This window comes from Nerophis ophidion, linkage group LG10 (assembly GCF_033978795.1).
Source record: "Nerophis ophidion isolate RoL-2023_Sa linkage group LG10, RoL_Noph_v1.0, whole genome shotgun sequence".
Lineage (NCBI taxonomy): Eukaryota > Metazoa > Chordata > Actinopteri > Syngnathiformes > Syngnathidae > Nerophis > Nerophis ophidion.
This window is the reverse complement of record NC_084620.1, coordinates 206,253-223,914: the sequence shown is the minus strand read 5'-3', so window position 1 is coordinate 223,914 and position 17,662 is coordinate 206,253. Positions and strand designations below refer to the sequence as shown.

The following is a 17,662-nucleotide window of genomic DNA, read 5'->3' as shown; positions in this document are numbered from 1 at the left end:
GCTGTAGGACATGGCGAGCTAGCTCGCGGCTATGGTCCATTGGCAGTCTGCAGTGTTTTAGCTACTTCTAAATCACTAATCCTTGCCTCCATGGCCACAAATAAAGTGCGTAAGCACAGCACACATTTTCTAGTGTTGACCACTTTTATTAAAAATGCAAATACACACTAACGTCATTTTTCTTGACTGCACTTAAATGTAGAACATATTCATATTATTCATATATTATATATATAATATATGCTATATATTATTATTATTGTCTATTATGAGCGAACTTTGGTGCTGAATTTCCCCCAGGATCAACAAAGTACTTTCTATTATATTCTATTCTTCAGAAAACAAGCATTGCGATAAAAGTGCAAATAAAATATTTGCCAAATGCTACATATCATTTTTATTATTATTATTATTATTATAGTCATATGTTTCTCCAGCATGACAACACTCCCAAGGACAGATATCATTGTTATTATTATTATTAATATTATAGTAGCATGTTTCTTTATCATGACAACACGCTCAATGACAGATATCATAATAATTATTATTATTATTGTTATTAATGTAGTAGTATGTTTCCCCATCATGACAACATGCCCAATGACAGACATAATAATAATAATAATAATTATTATTATTATTATTATAGTAGTATGTTTCGCCATCATGACAACATGCCCAATGATAGATATAATAATGATAATAATGATTATTATAGTAGTATGTTTCCCCACCATGACAACACACCCAATGACAAATATATTAATAATAATAATAATTATTATTATAGTAGTATGTTTCGCCATCTTGCCCAATGACAAATATATTAATAATAATAATTATTATTATTATAGTAGTATGTTTCCCCACCATGACAACACGCCCAATGACAGAAATAATAATAATAATAATAATAATAATTATAGTAGTACAGTAGGTTTCGCCATCATGACAACATGCTCAATGATAGATATAATAATGATAATAATAATGATTATTATAGTAGTATGTTTCCCCACCATGACAACACGCCCAATGACAAATATATTAATAATAATAATTATAGTAGTATGTTTCGCCATCATGCCCAATGACAGATATAATAATAATAATAATAATAATAATGATAATTATTATAGTAGTACAGTATGTTTCGCCATCTTGACAACATGCCCAATGACAGATATAATAATAATAATAATAATTATTATTATTAATTTAGTAGTATGATTCCCCATCATGACAACACACCCAATGACAGATATAATAATGATAATAATAATGATTATTATAGTAGTATGTTTCCCCACCATGACAACATGCCCAATGATACCTATAATAATAATAATGATAATAATAATAATAACAATTGTTATTATAGTAGTATGTTTCCCCACCATGACAACACGCCCAATGACAGATATAATAATCCATCCATCCATTTACTACCGCTTAGTCCCTTTTTTGGGGTAGCGGGGGCCGCTGGTGCCTATCTCAGCTGCAATCGGACGAAAGGCGGCGTACACCCTGGACAAGTCGCCACCTCATCACAGGGCCGACACAGATAGACAGTTAATAAAAATGATTATTATAGTAGTATGCATCATGACAAATCGCCCAATGACAGATCTAATTTTTATTATAGTAGTATGTTTCCCCATCATGACATGTCCTTGGATGGATACCTGATTCATTGCTTATGTGTCCATGCAGTCGTATTGGTGCATCAAATATTGCACGTCTTCATTAGGATGCTTCCTTTTTGCTGTGTACAAGAATATGCTATTAAAAATCCCACAAAGGGTATTTTCTGTAGTGCAGCATGCAGTGATACACTCTCACAATTCATGCTGTTGTCTTAACTTGCTTTTCAGGTTTATCAGGAGTTTTGAAGACTTGTTTATTGAGGTGAAGATGATTGTTCTGTCACAAAAGATAAAAACAGAGTAACGAGGTGACATTCCACGTCCCAAGAGCCCTGCTTCTGTAGCCATCGGACCGCCAAGGGCCCTGCCTTTGGCTGCCGCTAAGCTCACACTGTATCCGACCTCTATGCCCCCTCCTATGAGTAGTGAGCCCATGGGGACACCACCAGGCGCTCGCAATTGAGCTTTGTCAAAAATGTAATTAAAAAAAAAAAAAGGAGAATCGATTCTGAATCGCACAACGTGAGAATCGCGATTCGTATTCGAATCGATTTTTTCCCACACCCCTATGTCAGAGATACAAATTGAATTAGGAGGACTTAAAGGACACCTAATGAGCTCAAATATAGCTACAAATGAGGCATAATGATGCAATATCCACATACAGCCAGCCTAAACAGCATGTTAGAATAGATTAGCTTGCAGTCATGCAGGGACCAAATATGTCTGATTAGCACTCCACACAAGTCAATAACATCAACAAAACTCACCTTTGTGCATTCATGCGCAACGTTATAAGTTTGGTGGACAAAATGAGACAGAAAAAGAAGCGTCATAACAATCTTAGAAAGTCGGAGAAAGTTTACTTCCAACAGGGTTACAGAGAAGATTTTTACAAAGAGAAGGGAATTATAATTTAAGAGGAGAACTACTTTTTAAGATCCAATATTGTAGAACAACGCAGAAACGAATGAGTATAACAATAGCAGGGGTTAAAATATGGAACTGTTTAAAGGATGAAATAAAACACAGCACCAACATAAACCAGTTTAAAAAGCTTTTTAAATCATTTATCATTAGTAAATATAAGAAAGAAGAGCAAACATTGTTTTAGAAAGACAATAATATATAATATGTATATAAATACAATTTATGATTTCATAATTATACATATAGGTTATATTAAAATGTATATATTACCACTTTATATGGAATTTAAATGAATTGTGTATATATAATATATATATATGTGTGTGTATATATATATATAAGTGTACAAATGTATATGTTTGATTTAAATGTTAAACTGTGTATATGAGACGTGTACTACATATATGTTGCTTATATATTGTTTAAAAAAAAAAAGTAATATAAGTGAAGCATGTTTTAGATTTTATATATTTTGAACCTGGGCTTCACGGTGGCAGAGGGGTTAGTGCATCTGTCTCACAATACGAAGGTCCTGCAGTCCTGGGTTCAAATCCAGGCTCGGGATCTGTCTGTGTGGAGTTTGCATGTTCTCCCCGTGAATGCGTGGGTTCCCTCCGGGTACTCCGGCTTCCTCCCACTTCCAAAGACATGCACCTGGGGATAGGTTGATTGGCAACACTAAATTGGCCCTAGTGTGTGAATGTGAGTGTGAATGTTGTCTGTGTTGGCCCTGCGATGAGGTGGCGACTTGTCCAGGGTGTACCCCGCCTTCCGCCCGATTGTAGCTGAGATAGGCGCCAGCGCCCCCCGCGACCCCAAAAGGGAATAAGCGGTAGAAAATGGATGGATGGATATTTTGAACCTTGTTCTTGTTGTGATGGGGTAGGTTTATATAAGCGTTGCTACAACCTACACCCTTTCGGCTCAATCATTGCTCAAATGAGTGTTTTTTTTTGTTTTTGTTTTTTCTTTTCTTGTTGTTGTTCTATGTTTTATGTGAAGATTGCCAAAATAAAATACATTGATTGATTGATTGATTGATACATGTAAAAAAAACTATGGTTAGTTCAAGGGCTGCCAAAATTAGTAGGACAAAACGGCGCTCGCCAAATACTCGAATCAGTGAAGCATGTTTAATGTAAACAGTGTGCCTTATAACAATTAGGGAGATTTGTGCCTACAGAAATCATATTAACACAATTTTTGTTTTCCATTTTTTATGCATTTTTGTTAAAGCTCCAGAGAGCCACTAGGACGGCGCTAAAAAGCCGCATGCGGCTCTAGAGCCACGGGTTGCCGACACCCGGCCTAGTGTGTGTGTGACAATCATTGGTACTTTAACTTAACTTAACGCCAGCATTACTAAACTGAAAATCCAATCCACATTTTCACTAGAAAGTTGGAGCCAGACCTCAGTTGCACGTCCTGCAGTGTTGACGCAAGTAAACTCTGAGTAAACATGCTTCAATTCTAGTCGTCTCAGAACTGTTGCATTTTTCGCAATTTCAAGGATTCTGTGCAATCTGAGCCAACATTTTCTTAACTGCGGGGAAGATTATGAAAGAAGATGTCTCACAGTTTTGGGGACATTTGCCTCGATGTCTGCTCTGAATTGATTGATTGATACTTTTATTTGTAGATTGCACAGTACAGTACATATTCCGTACAATTGACCACTAAATGGTAACACCCCAATAAGTTTTTCAACTTGTTTAAGTCCACGTTAATCAATTCATGGTACAAATATGTACTATCAGCATAATACAGTCATCACACAAGTTAATCATCATAGTATATACATTGAATTATTTACATTATTTACAATCCGGGGGGTGGGATGAGGAGCTTTGGTTGATATCAGAACTTCAGTCATCAACAATTGCATCAACAGAGAAATGTGGACATTGAAACAGTGTAGGTCTTATTTAGTAGGATATGTACAGCCAGCAGAGAACATAGTGAGTTCACATAGCATAAGAACAAGTATATACATTAGAAGTACATTTGAGTTGTTTATAATCCGGGGAGATGGGATGTGAATGGAGGAGGGTATTAGTAAAGTGTTGAAGTTGCCTGGAGGTGTTGTTTTAGAGCGGTTTTGAAGGAATATAGAGATGCACTTACTTTTATACCTGTTGGGAGTGCATTCCACATTGATGTGGCATAGAAAGAGAATGAGTTAAGACCTTTGTTAGATCGGAATCTGGGTTTAACGTGGTTTGTGGAGCTCCCCCTGGTGTTGTGGTTATGGCGGTCATTTACGTTAAGGAAGTAGTTTGACATGTACTTCGGGATCAAGGAGGTGTAGCGGATTTTATAGACTAGGCTCAGTGCAAGTTGTTTTACTCTGTCCTCCACCCTGAGTCAGACCACTTTGGAGAAGTGGGTTGGATTGAGGTGTGATCTGGGGTGGAGGTCTAAAAGTAACCGGATTAGCTTATTCTGGGATGTTTGGAGTCTAGATTTGAGGGTTTTGGAGGTGCTGGGGTATCAGGAGGTGCGAAAAAAGCGTGTTGGCGATCAGTGGCGAAACATTGGTTGACGTGAGTTCCTAAAACATTATTAGTTTCTGCTAGTTTGTCAACTATTTATTTTTTATCCATCTATTTTGGTGAATAATATACAGTACAGGTCAAAAGTTTGGACGCACTCACTCATTCAATGAGTTTTCTTTATTTTCATGTAGATTGTCACTGAAGGCATCCAAACTATGAATGAACACGTGGAGTTATGTACTTAACAAAAAAAAGGTGAAATAACTGAAAATATGTTTTATTTTCTCGTTTCTTCAAAATAGCCACCCTTTGCTCTGATTACTTTTTCGCACACTCTTGGCATTCTCTCGATGAGCGTCAAGAGGTAGTCACCTGAAACTGTCTTCACTTCACAGGTGTCATAGTTTCGATGCCTTCAGTGACAATCTACAATGTAAATAGTCTTGAAAATAAAGAAAACGCATTGAAATGAGAAAAAGTGTCCAAACTTTTGGCCTGTACTGTACATCAATAATATATATCATAGGAGTCATCATTATTTGTCATTGTGAAGTGAAGTGAAGTATATTTATATAGCGCTTTTCTCTAGTGACTAAAAGCGCTTTACATAGTGAAACCCAATATCTAGAAAAGCGCTATACAAGTACAACCCATTTATCATTTATCTAAGTTACATTTAAACCAGTGTGGGTGGCACCGGGAGCAGGTGGGTAAAGTGTCTTGCCCAAGGACACAACGGGAGTGACTAGGATAGCGGAAGCGGGAATCGAATCTGCAACCCTCAAGTTGCTGGCACGGCCACTTGACCAACCGAGCTATACCGCCCGTCCTGTGCGACCGGAGCACAGAGAGTCCAAACTGGAGTCGCATCATAACACTATCTGATTGATTTGTAATACTCATATTAATAATGTCTAGACCAGGGGTCACCAACGCGGTGCCCACGGGCACCAGGTCGCCCGTAAGGACCAGATGAGTCGCCCGCTGCCCTGTTCTAAAAAATAGCTCAAATAGCAGCACTTACCAGTGAGCTGAGTCTATTTTTAAAATTTCATTTATTTACTAGCAAGCTGGTCTCGCTTTGCTCGACATTTTTAATTCTAAGAGGGACAAAACTCAAATAGAATTTGAAAATCCAAGAAAATATTTTAAAGACTTGGTCTTCACTTGTTTAAATAAATTCATAAATTGTTGTACTTTGCTTCTTAGAACTTTCAGAAAGACAATTTTAGAGAAAAAATACAACCTTAAAAATGATTATAGGATTTTTAAACACATATACCTTTTTAGCTTTTAAATTCCTTCCTCTTCTTTCCTGACAATTTAAATTAATATTCAAGTTTTTTTTTTTTATTGTAAAGAATAATAAATACATTTTGATTTATTCTTCATTTTAGCTTCTGTTTTTTCGACAAAGAATATTTGTGAAATATTTCTTCAAACTTATTATGATATAAATTAAAAAAAATATTCTGGCAAATCTAGAAAATCTGTAGAATCAAATTTGAATCCTATTTCAAAGTCTTTTGAATTTCTTTGAAAATTTTTGTTATGTAAAATCTGGAAGAAATAATGATTTGACTTTGTTATAAATATAGCTTGGTCCAATTTGTTATATATTCTAACAAAGTGCAGATTGGATTTTAACCTATGTAAAACATGTCATCAAAATGTTTAAATTAATCTTAATCAGGAAAAATTACTAATGATGTTCCATAAATTCGTTTTTTTATTTTTTCAAAAAGATTCGAATTAGCTAGTTTTTGTCTTCATTTTTTTCGGTTGAATTTTAAATCTTAAAGAGTCAAAATTGAAGATAAACTATGTTTCAAAATTGAATTTTCATTTTTTTCGTGTTTTCTCCTCTTTTAAACCGTTCAAGTGTTTTTTTCATCATTTATTCGCTACAAAAAACCTTCCGTAAAAGGACAAAAAATGTATGACGGAATGACAGACAGAAATACCCATTTTTTTATATACAGTCGGGCAAAAAAGTATTTAGTCAGCCACCGATTGTGCAAGTTCTCCCACTTAAAATGACGACAGAGGTCTGTAATTTTCATCATAGGTACACTTCAACTGTGAGAGACAGAATAGGAAAAAAAAATTCAGGAATTCACATTGTAGGAATTTTAAAGAATTTATTTGCAAATTATGGTGGAAAATAAGTATTTGGTCAACCATTCAAAGCTCTCACTGAAGGAAGGAGGTTTTGGCTCAAAATCTCACGATACATGGCCCCATTCATTCTTTCCTTAACACGGATCAATCGTCCTGTCCCCTTAGCAGAAAAACAGCCCCAAAACATGATGTTTCCACCCCCATGCTTCACAGTAGGTATGGTGTTCTTGGGATGCAACTCAGTATTCTTCTTCCTCCAAACACGACGAGTTGAGTTTATACCAAAATGGATACATGGATGATACAGCAGAGGATTGGGAGAATGTCATGTGGTCAGATGAAACCAAAATAGAACTTTTTGGTAGAAACTCAACTCGTCGTGTTTGGAGGAAGAAGAATACTGAGTTGCATCCCAAGGACACCATACCTACTGTGAAGCATGGGGGTGGAAACATCATGCTTTGGGGCTGTTTTTCTGCTAAGGGGACAGGACGATTGATCCGTGTTAAGGAAAGAATGAATGGGGCCATGTATCGTGAGATTTTGAGCCAAAACCTCCTTCCATCAGTGAGAGCTTTGAATGGTTGACCAAATACTTATTTTCCACCATAATTTACAAATAAATTATTTAAAATTCCTACAATGTGAATTCCTGGATTTTCTTTTCACATTCTGTCTCTCACAGTTGAAGTGTACCTATGATGAAAATTACAGACCTCTGTCATCATTTTAAGTGGGAGAACTTGCACATTCGGTGGCTGACTAAATACTTTTTTGCCCCACTGTATCTTGACAAAAACAATGACGTGCGTCGTTTGGGAACAGTTGGCAATGTTTATGTGCAAATTTGTGTTCCACGTCTTCAATGAAAAGAGCAGTTATGATTTTGGTTTAAAGAGTAAACAACGAAAAACTAACTTTTGGGGCATTTTTTTCTCCAAACATATTCTTTTGTATAAATATGGCTAAAGTTATGCATTATTGTGGGTTTCCTTCACGTCATCTTCATCACTAATGGAAAAATATAATCCGTGGGGAGAATCCCTCTGCCATTTTCAAATATGATTTTTTTTTTTTCTGGAGTCGTCAGCTTGAAGCATCCCTCTTTCTCTGTCATCATGACATTGAATGAACTCCTGGATTTTTTTCTTCACATTCTGTCTCTCACAGTTGAAGTGTACCTATGATGAAAATTACAGACCTCTGTCATCATTTTAAGTGGGAGAACTTGCACTAAGTCTCTAATGACTAAATACTTTTTTGCCTCACTGTATAAGTCGCATTTTTGGGGGAAATGTATTTGATAAAACCCAACACATAGAATAGAGATTTGAAAGGCAATTTAAAATGAATAAAGAGTATTGAACAACAGGCTGAATAAGTGTACGTTATATGAGGCATAAATAACCAACTGAGAAGGTGCCTGCTATGTTAACATAACATATTATGGTAAGAGTCATTCAAATAACTATAACATATAGAACATGCTATATGTTTACCAAACAATCTGTCACTCCTAATTGCTAAATCTGATGAAATCTTATATATTTAGTCTCTTACGTGAATGATTGATTGTAAATAATGTCAATAATTCAATGTACATACTATGATGATTAACCTGTGTGATGACTGTATTATGTTGATAGTATATATTTGTACCATGAATTGATTAACGTGGACCCCGACTTAAACAAGTGGAAAAACTTATTCGGGTGTTACCTTTTAGTGGTCAATTGTATGGAATATGTACTGAACTGTGCAATCTACTAATAAAAGTATCAATCAATCAATCAATCAATCAGTGGTCACCAACCACCGGGTCGCGGCTGGATTTGTACCGGGCCCCAGAAGATTTTTTAAAAATGTTTTTATTATTATTTTTTTTTTATTAAATCAACATAAAAAACACAAGATACACTTACAATTAGTGCACCATCCCAAAAAACCTCCCTTTTTCATGACAAAAAAAAAAAATTAATAATAATTTTAAAAAATAAAATACTGCGACTTAAAGCCTGAAAAATACGGTAGATGTTATCTGGACACTACAGCGGTTATTTTAGTTGCAAATCGAAAAAAATCAATCAGTATCAATCAATCAATCAATCAATCAATCAGTGGTCACCAACCACCGGGTCGCGGCTGGATTTGTACCGGGCCCCAGAAGATTTAAAAAAAAAATGTTATTATTATTTTTTTTTTATTAAATCAACATAAAAAACACAAGATACACTTACAATTAGTGCACCATCCCAAAAAACCTCCCCTTTTCATGACAAAAAAAATAAATTAATAATAATTTAATTCGATTCAATATCTTTTCTTGGGTCACGATTGGATTCAAAATCGATTTTTTTTTTTCTTCCAATTCAACACGATTCTCGATTCAAAAAGGATTTTTTTCCCGATTTAAAAGGATTCTCTGTTCATTCGATACATAGGATTTCAGCAGGATCTACCCCAGTCTGCTGACATGCAAGCAGAGTAAAAAGCTTTTATAATTGTAAAGGACAATGTTTTATCAACTGATTGCAATAATGTAAATTTGTTTTAACTCTTAAACGAACCAAAAATATGACTTATTTTATTTATGTGAAAATATTGGACACAGTGTGTTGTCCAGCTTATGAGATGCGATGCAAGTGTAAGCCACTGTGACACTATTGTTATTTTTAAAAATTTTTATGAATGTCTAATGATAATGTCAATGAGGGGTTTTTAATCACTGCTATGTTGAAATTATAACTAATATTGATACTGTTGTTGATAATATTCATTTTTGTTTCACTACTTTATGTTTGTTCTGTGTCGTGTTTGTGTCTTCTCTCAATTGCTCTGTTTATTGCAGTTCTGAGTGTTGCTGGGTCAGGTTTGGTTTTGGAATTGGATTGCATTGTTAGGGTATTGCTGTGTATTGTTTTGTTGGATTGATAACAAAATAAAAATAAAAACAATAAAATAAAATTAGAAAAAATTTTTTTTTTTAAAAATATCCATCCATCCATCCATCATCTTCCGCTTATCCGAGGTCGGGTCGCGGGGGCAGCAGCCTAAGCAGGGAAGCCCAGACTTCCCTCTCTCCAGCCACTTCGTCTAGCTCTTCCCGGGGGATCCCGAGGCGTTCCCAGGCCAAAATAGATTTTTTAAAAATGAGAATCTATTCTGAATCGCACAACGTGAGAATCGCGATTCGAATTCGAATCGATTTTTTCCCACACCCCTACCGCCTATGTTTTCAGGTCAACTCTGTAGTTCTGTGCAAGTTGCTTCACACTGCTATCATCTGTGCAACGTTTCCTTGTTTGCAAGTTGCCTGCTAGCTTTTCCATGCAACAACACTGTCCTCATGTGTTTGGGCCATATAGATAGATAGATAGCACTTTATTGATTCCTTCAGGAAAATTACTAAAGATATCTTACACTGCCCCTTTCAACCATTTAGATGAATTCAGCGTTGTGTAATTCTAAACCTAGTGACGCCCCTGCCTTGGACTTCCAGGATTTTGTGCCGTTTTCCATTTTATTCACACAAAAAGTTTGTTTCGAGCTGTGTCGCGACAAGATGGAGGTAAATCGCCTGCATTTACTAGAAATAACCCCGGCTCCCTCATTATGCGGATGGTTTGGCTCCCCGCTCCAGCTTGGTTGCGGTGCTGGAAAAAAAAAATAGATTTGAACCAAAAAAACTCAGAAGTGGGCGGCAACGTCTGGTACCTTGGCAATGGTGAACAGAAATCTCTGTCTGAAATCTTATTTTGAACCGGCTCTGGAACCGCTGCAGTGGAAAAACAGGGATTATAATAGTATCCCCCCCAAAAATTTAAAAAATGCCTCGCCACTTCAACATAAAGACAGCATAAATCCATTCCAGATTGTTCATAATAAATAGGTTAGTGTTTTTCACAGCTCTCTGTTTGACTAATTTCCCTTGATCAAAATCATTTCACACTACAAAATAATAAAAGTATGTACAGTTCATCCGGAAAATTTTCACTCATAGTACAGGCTTATTCCAAAATGGAATAAATTCATTTTGTCCGCAAAATTTTACAAACAATACCCCATAATCTGAAAAGTTTTGTATTGCATGTGTCAGGCTTTCCCCTGACAGTTTGTCTATGTTTTAGTTTTTTCCTCTGCATTTGTCTGTTTCCTCTGTGTTTAGTATCTTTTGTCTTGAGCTCTTATTTGTTCAGCTTCCTGTCTTGTTCCCTGAGTGCTGTGTTCCTCCTCAGCTGCGGCTGATTGGCAACAGGTGTGGCCAGGTGCCTTTTTATTTTATTTGTAATTTTTTTTCTTTGTCATGAAAAAGGGACGTTTTTGTCATGTAAAAGGGAGGTTTTTGTGGTTGGTGCACTAATTGTAAGTGTATATTGTGTTTTTTATGGTGATTTAATTAAAAAAAAAATAATAATAATAATTTTTTTTTAATATGAAATTTATAAAATATTCTTCTGCGGCCCGGAACCAATCGGGCCACTGCTCTAGAAAACACCAACACATAATTTGCAAACTACAATAACTGGTTTACAAAAAAACTTTACCCCAAATAGGTGAAATCAGATCATCTCCCACGGCACACCAGATCGTATCTCACGGCACACTAGTGTGTCACGGCACAGTGGTTGAAAAACACTTGTCCAAACAAATCGAGATAAAGGCGTGGATTGATTTCCCGAGATCATGTCCTGATAGAAGCGGTTTCACTTTCGCTATTTGGCGTAATTGATAAAAGCTTTTTCGAACGACGCTGCTGATTTGTTTTTCGGATTTAAAATCTGAGTCGAACTTTACCCCCAGGTTTGTGACACAGTCGCTGACATACAGAGTGATCTTATTGGAAAACACTATGATCTCACAGCACAGTTTTGTTTGTTCCAAGATGTGCTGAAAGGAAGTACCCGGATGATCTCCCCAGCTTGAGTGTGGTGTTGATCTACCTTGACGAAGCTCTGTCCATCATCAAGCGAGCCATCCGTAGCATCATCGACAAGACACCCGCTCGTCTCCTGAAAGAAATCATACTGGTGGACGACCACAGCACCAACGGTAGATCATGGCAGAACATCCTTGGACAACCAAAATACTCACCAGGTGCGTCTTCCACAGAGGACCTGAAGGATAAGCTGGAAGCGTACATCAAGGTCATCCACGAGGATCGTCCAGGCCTGATCAAGAGAGTCCAGCACACTGAGCAGCTGGGCCTCACTCAGGCCAGACTATCGGGATGGAAGGTGGCCACGGGCGATGTGGTGGCCATCTTGGACGCCCACATTGAAGTCCACGTGCAATGGTGAGCTTAAATTCTTCTACTGTGAAAAAACAACAACACTGCCCTAAGGATACAAGTAGAGGGGAGGAAAGTGGAGGAGTTTAAGGACTTTGGGTCAGCCGTCTTGAGCGTAGAAAAGAGGTAAAGAAACGAGTGCAGGAAGGTTGCAGGGACGTGCACGTGATTATAGAGGGGCAGGGGCTCAAAGTCAGAAAAGGGCAGGACATTTTTTTTGGGGTCTTTTACACAATATGGAAATTAGTGTAAAATTAAATTTGCTAATAGGAAGCTAACTACTTAGCTGTGTGTCCTTCGTAGGTAAAAGTGATTGCCATTTCTTTTGTGTCAACAATAATTCACATTATCATAGGCTTGGAAGACATGAAAAGCAACAAAACACTGGTTTATTATTAGGCTATTTATTGTTAAAGATAAGCACTTTAATATTGAACATTGAACAGTGCAACATGAACTTCGAAAAAAAAATATATATATATATATAAATATCCAAATGAAAAAAACTTCAATGTGAAAATCTGTCCTTCCTTTAACTTGATGAAAACACCATCCATCCATCCATTTTCTACCGCTTATTCCCTTTCGGGGTCGCGGGGGGCGCTGGCGCCTATCTCAGCTACAATCGGGCGGAAGGCGGTGTACACCCTGGACAAGTCGCCACCTCATCGCAGGGCCAACACAGATAGACAGACAACATTCACACACTAGGGCCAATTTAGTGTTGCCAATCAACCTATCCCCAGGTGCATGTCTTTGGAGGTGGGAGGAAGCCGGAGTACCCGGAGGGAACCCACGCATTCACGGGGAGAACATGCAAACTCCACACAGAAAGATCCCGAGCCTGGAATTGAACCCAGGACTGCAGGACCTTCATCAAGTTGTAATTTATGGTCTTGCTCACTTAATGCTCAGACTAAACAACTGAAACGCAATACAACTTTATATCTAAATCTCTACTGTGAGAGAAATGTGATCCGCCGTAAACACAGTGAATTTTATTTTGAAAATTAACCCGGTGTTTTATTTTGTATTTTGTACACTACTTCCTGTCCCGTGCGGAATTGATGCGCTGTGCTCCGATGTCCGTCATAAACAGAAGCTGACACATTGAATAATAGAATAATACAGCGTTTTTCTGAAATATTACCCATATTAGATGCTGAATAAGTGGACGGCGACTAGACCATAACTCACAGGTTCAAGTTGCTCCACTGTCACGTCTCCTCAGGCCGCAGTTGGCTCTCTCTCCTCTCTCTCTCTCTCTGTCGGAAGTGACTGGCTCAAACAACCCGGTATTACAAGAAAACGTGGAGTTTTTGTACCGCTGTTTGTTTTGTTTTGTTTTTTTACATCCCTAACAGGAATTTATTAATGTTGTTTAAAGAAAACAAAAAAACTCAGGCATAGGGCACTTTTTAAGACGAGGCAAAAAAGGGCAGGGGCTCAAGCCCCCATAGGGCCCTATGTGTGCACGTGCCAGGCAGGCTGCAATAGGAAGAGTGTCAGGTGACTAAGAGGATCAGCAAATATGAAGACCAAAATTTAAAAGTTGATAGTGAGACTAGCACTGATGCATGGTCTGGAGATGGCCGCTCTAACCAAAAGACACAGAGCTTAAAATGTTTGGATTCTCGTTGGGAGTGACAAGGATGGACAGGACTAGGGACTTAGATGGATGGATAGATGGATGGATGGATCTTTATTGATTCCTTCAGGAAAATTAAAATTCCAGCAGCAGTGTACAGAGTTGAGATCAATTTAAAAAAAGTAAATAATGGGGGTTTAAATGGAAACAAAATAGAGAAATATTACAAAAAGAATACAAACAATGGGAATAACAATATAACAGTAAAATAAGAATATAACAAGACAAAGTAGGCAGTAGTGACCATGTTATGAAAACGTATTGCACTGTTATTGTTTTGCATCCCCTGTCATCCTAGTACCCCCCGCCCCCCGTCCCAGAGAAGAGTTGTACAGTCTAATGGCGTGTGGGACAAAAGAGTTCTTGAGTCTATTAGTCCTGCACTTGGGATGAAGCAGTCTAGCACTGAACAGGCTCCTCTGGCTACTGATAACACTATGCAGAGGGTGACTGGCATCATCCAGGATGCTCACTAGTTTGTCAACAGTCCTCTTCTCTGCCACCGTCACCAGTGAGTCCAGTTTCATTCCCATTGTAGAACCGGCCCGCCTGATCAGTTGTCAGGGAGGCCAGACAAATCTGGCCTAAGAATGTCACCATACCGGCCCCCCTGAGTTCAGTTTAGAACTTCACAGACAAACATCTTTACAGCACATTCCTAAAAACGGAAGAGTGCTCCTGTTGTATAGAACAGTGGTTCTCAAATGGGGGTACGCGGACGCTTGGGGGTACTTGAAGGTATGCCAAGGGGTATGTGAGATTTTTTTTTAAATATTCTAAAAATAGCAACAATTTAAAAATCCTTTATAAATATATCTATTGAATAATACTTCAACAAAATAAGAATGTAAGTTCATAAACTGTGAAAAAAAATACAGCAATGCAATATTCAGTGTTGACAGCTAGATTTTTTGTGGACATGTTCCATCAATGTTGATGTTAAAGATTTTTTTTTTGTGGAGAAATTTTTAGAATTAAGTTCATGGATCTCTATTACAATCTCCAAAGACAGCACTTTAAGTTGATTATTACTTCTATGTGTAGAAATCTTTATTTACAATTGAATCACTTTTCCAACAAGCTTTCAGTTATCTTTATATTTTTCTTTTCAAATAGTTAAAAAAAGACCACTAGAAATGAGGAATATTTTTCACTGTTATACAATTTAATGAATCACAAACTGATGACATAGTGCTGTATTTTACTTGTGAATTGTGAATTATATTTATATAGCGCTTTTTCTCTAGTGACTCAAAGCGCTTTACATATCCATCCATCCATTTTCTACCGCTTATTCCCTTTCGGGGTCGCGGGGGGCGCTGGCGCCTATGTCAGCTACAATCGGGCGGAAGGCGGGGTACACCCTGGACAAGTCGCCACCTCATCGCAGGGCCAACACATAGACAGACAACATTCACACTCACATTCACACACTAGGGCCAATTTAGTGTTGCCAATCAACCTATCCCCAGGTGCATGTCTTTGGAGGTGGGAGGAAGCCGGAGTACCCGGAGGGAACCCACGCATTCACGGGGAAAACATGCAAACTCCACACAGAAAGATCCCGAGCCTAGATTTGAACCCAGGACTGGAGGACCTTAGTGAAACCCAATATCTAAGTTACATTCAAACCAGTGTGGGTGGCACTGGAAGCAGGTGGGTAAAGTGTCTTGCCCAAGGACACAACGGCAGTGACTAAGATGGCGGAAGCGGGAATCGAACCTGCAACCCTCAAGTTGCTGGCACGGCCACTCTACCAACCGAGCTAAACCGCCACTTCTTTATCTCTTTTTTTTCAACCAAAAATGCTTTGCTCTGATTAGGGGGTACTTGAATTAAAAAAAGATTCAAAGGGGTTACATCACTGAAAAAAGGTTGAGAACCACTGCTATAGAGGAACTTTGACTTCTGTCAACACATTGGCAGACCCTTGCATTGGCATTTTTACCTTGCTAGCAAACATAGAACACTGGTGTATAAACTTCTGATTTACATAACTGAGGCGTTCCTCCAGGCACCCCCTTAAGTCCCCTCCTTTTTGGCAGTTTGTAACGGAATTTATGTAACAAAGGTGTTGCTCTAGTTTGTTTACTTTAGATTCAGTCAATAGTCATGTGTTCATTTTCTTTAGTTATACTAGTGGTGTTCCTCAAGGCTCCACTTTCGGTCCTCTATTTTTCATCATTTGGGCTATTCAACTGTTGGCCTGTTCATCCATCCATCCATCCATCCATCCATCCATCATCTTCCGCTTATCCGAGGTCGGGTCGCGGGGGCAGCAGCCTAAGCAGGGAAGCCCAGACTTCCCTCTCCCCAGCCACTTCGTCTAGCTCTTCCCGGGGGATCCCGAGGCGTTCCCAGGCTAGCCGGGAGACATAGTCTTCCCAACGTGTCCTGGGTCTTCCCCGTGGCCTCCTACCAGCTGGACGTGCCCTAAACACCTCCCTAGGGAGGCGTTCGGGTGGCATCCTGACCAGATGCCCGAACCACTTCATCTGGCTCCTCTCGATGTGAAGGAGCAGCGGCTTTACTTTGAGTTCCTCCCGGATGGCAGAGCTTCTCACCCTATCTCTAAGGGAGAGCCCCGCCACCCGGCGGAGGAAACTCATTTCGGCCGCTTGTACCCGTGATCTTATCCTTTCGGTCATGACCCAAAGCTCATGACCATAGGTGAGGATGGGAACGTAGATCGACCGGTAAATTGAGAGCTTTGCCTTCCGGCTCAGCTCCTTCTTCACCACAACGGATCGGTACAACGTCCGCATTACTGAAGACGCCGCACCGATCCGCCTGTCGATCTCACGATCCACTCTTCCCTCACTCGTGAACAAGACTCCTAGGTACTTGAACTCCTCCACTTGGGGCAGGGTCTCCTCCCCAACCCGGAGATGGCACTCCACCCTTTTCCGGGCGAGAACCATGGACTCGGACTTGGAGGTGCTGATTCTCATTCCGGTCGCTTCACACTCGGCTGCGAACCGATCCTGTTCAGTTCAGTACAAAACATTTGTGAGAAACATTTTTGCAGCGGATTCTAAAAATACTAAAGTGCTGTCATAGAGATGATCTTTGACAAATTTTTTTTGCAGACTTTAATTTACAAAACAGACTAAAATCAAATGTCCACTGCAGAGGATGCTAGTTCACCATAAGATACAAAATAAGACTAATAGTGAAGGGAGGAGTCCGGCACCCTGAGCTTTCTGGAATTGTGGCCTGTGAAACAATTGTCAAAAGTATCGATACTTCAAAACCAACATGCTAAATAAAAAATCCATACCTGCTTTTTTCAGTATCGTTAATACCAAAGACTGGACACCACTTTTTTTCTCTGGTAGAGCTGCGTCCTTTCTTGGCGTGTAAGCCCTGAGCAATCAGCGACTAAGATGAACGCCGGGTTGTCTTAAAACATGAGTCAGCGTTTCCACAAATTTATCTAGTCGTGTCAGCCTGTCGGAAGTGCCTATTTGGCACTTCAGTTTCGCCCTCGCTCATAAATCTACGGTCTCTTCCAAGGTTTCTCGTTGTCCCG

At 38.7% G+C, this 17,662-nt stretch overlaps 1 protein-coding gene across 1 annotated transcript in view; it reads left to right on the top strand.

Annotated features, from left to right (window-relative positions):
• LOC133559959 (probable polypeptide N-acetylgalactosaminyltransferase 8) overlaps positions 1 to 17,662 on the top strand; it is a 76,484-nt gene that overhangs the window by 26,478 nt on the left and 32,344 nt on the right. The window contains exons 3-4 of the mRNA XM_061911945.1: positions 12,078 to 12,244; positions 12,305 to 12,488. Coding sequence (XP_061767929.1) covers positions 12,078 to 12,244; positions 12,305 to 12,488 — 351 coding nt within the window. The remainder of the gene's footprint in view (positions 1 to 12,077; positions 12,245 to 12,304; positions 12,489 to 17,662) is intronic.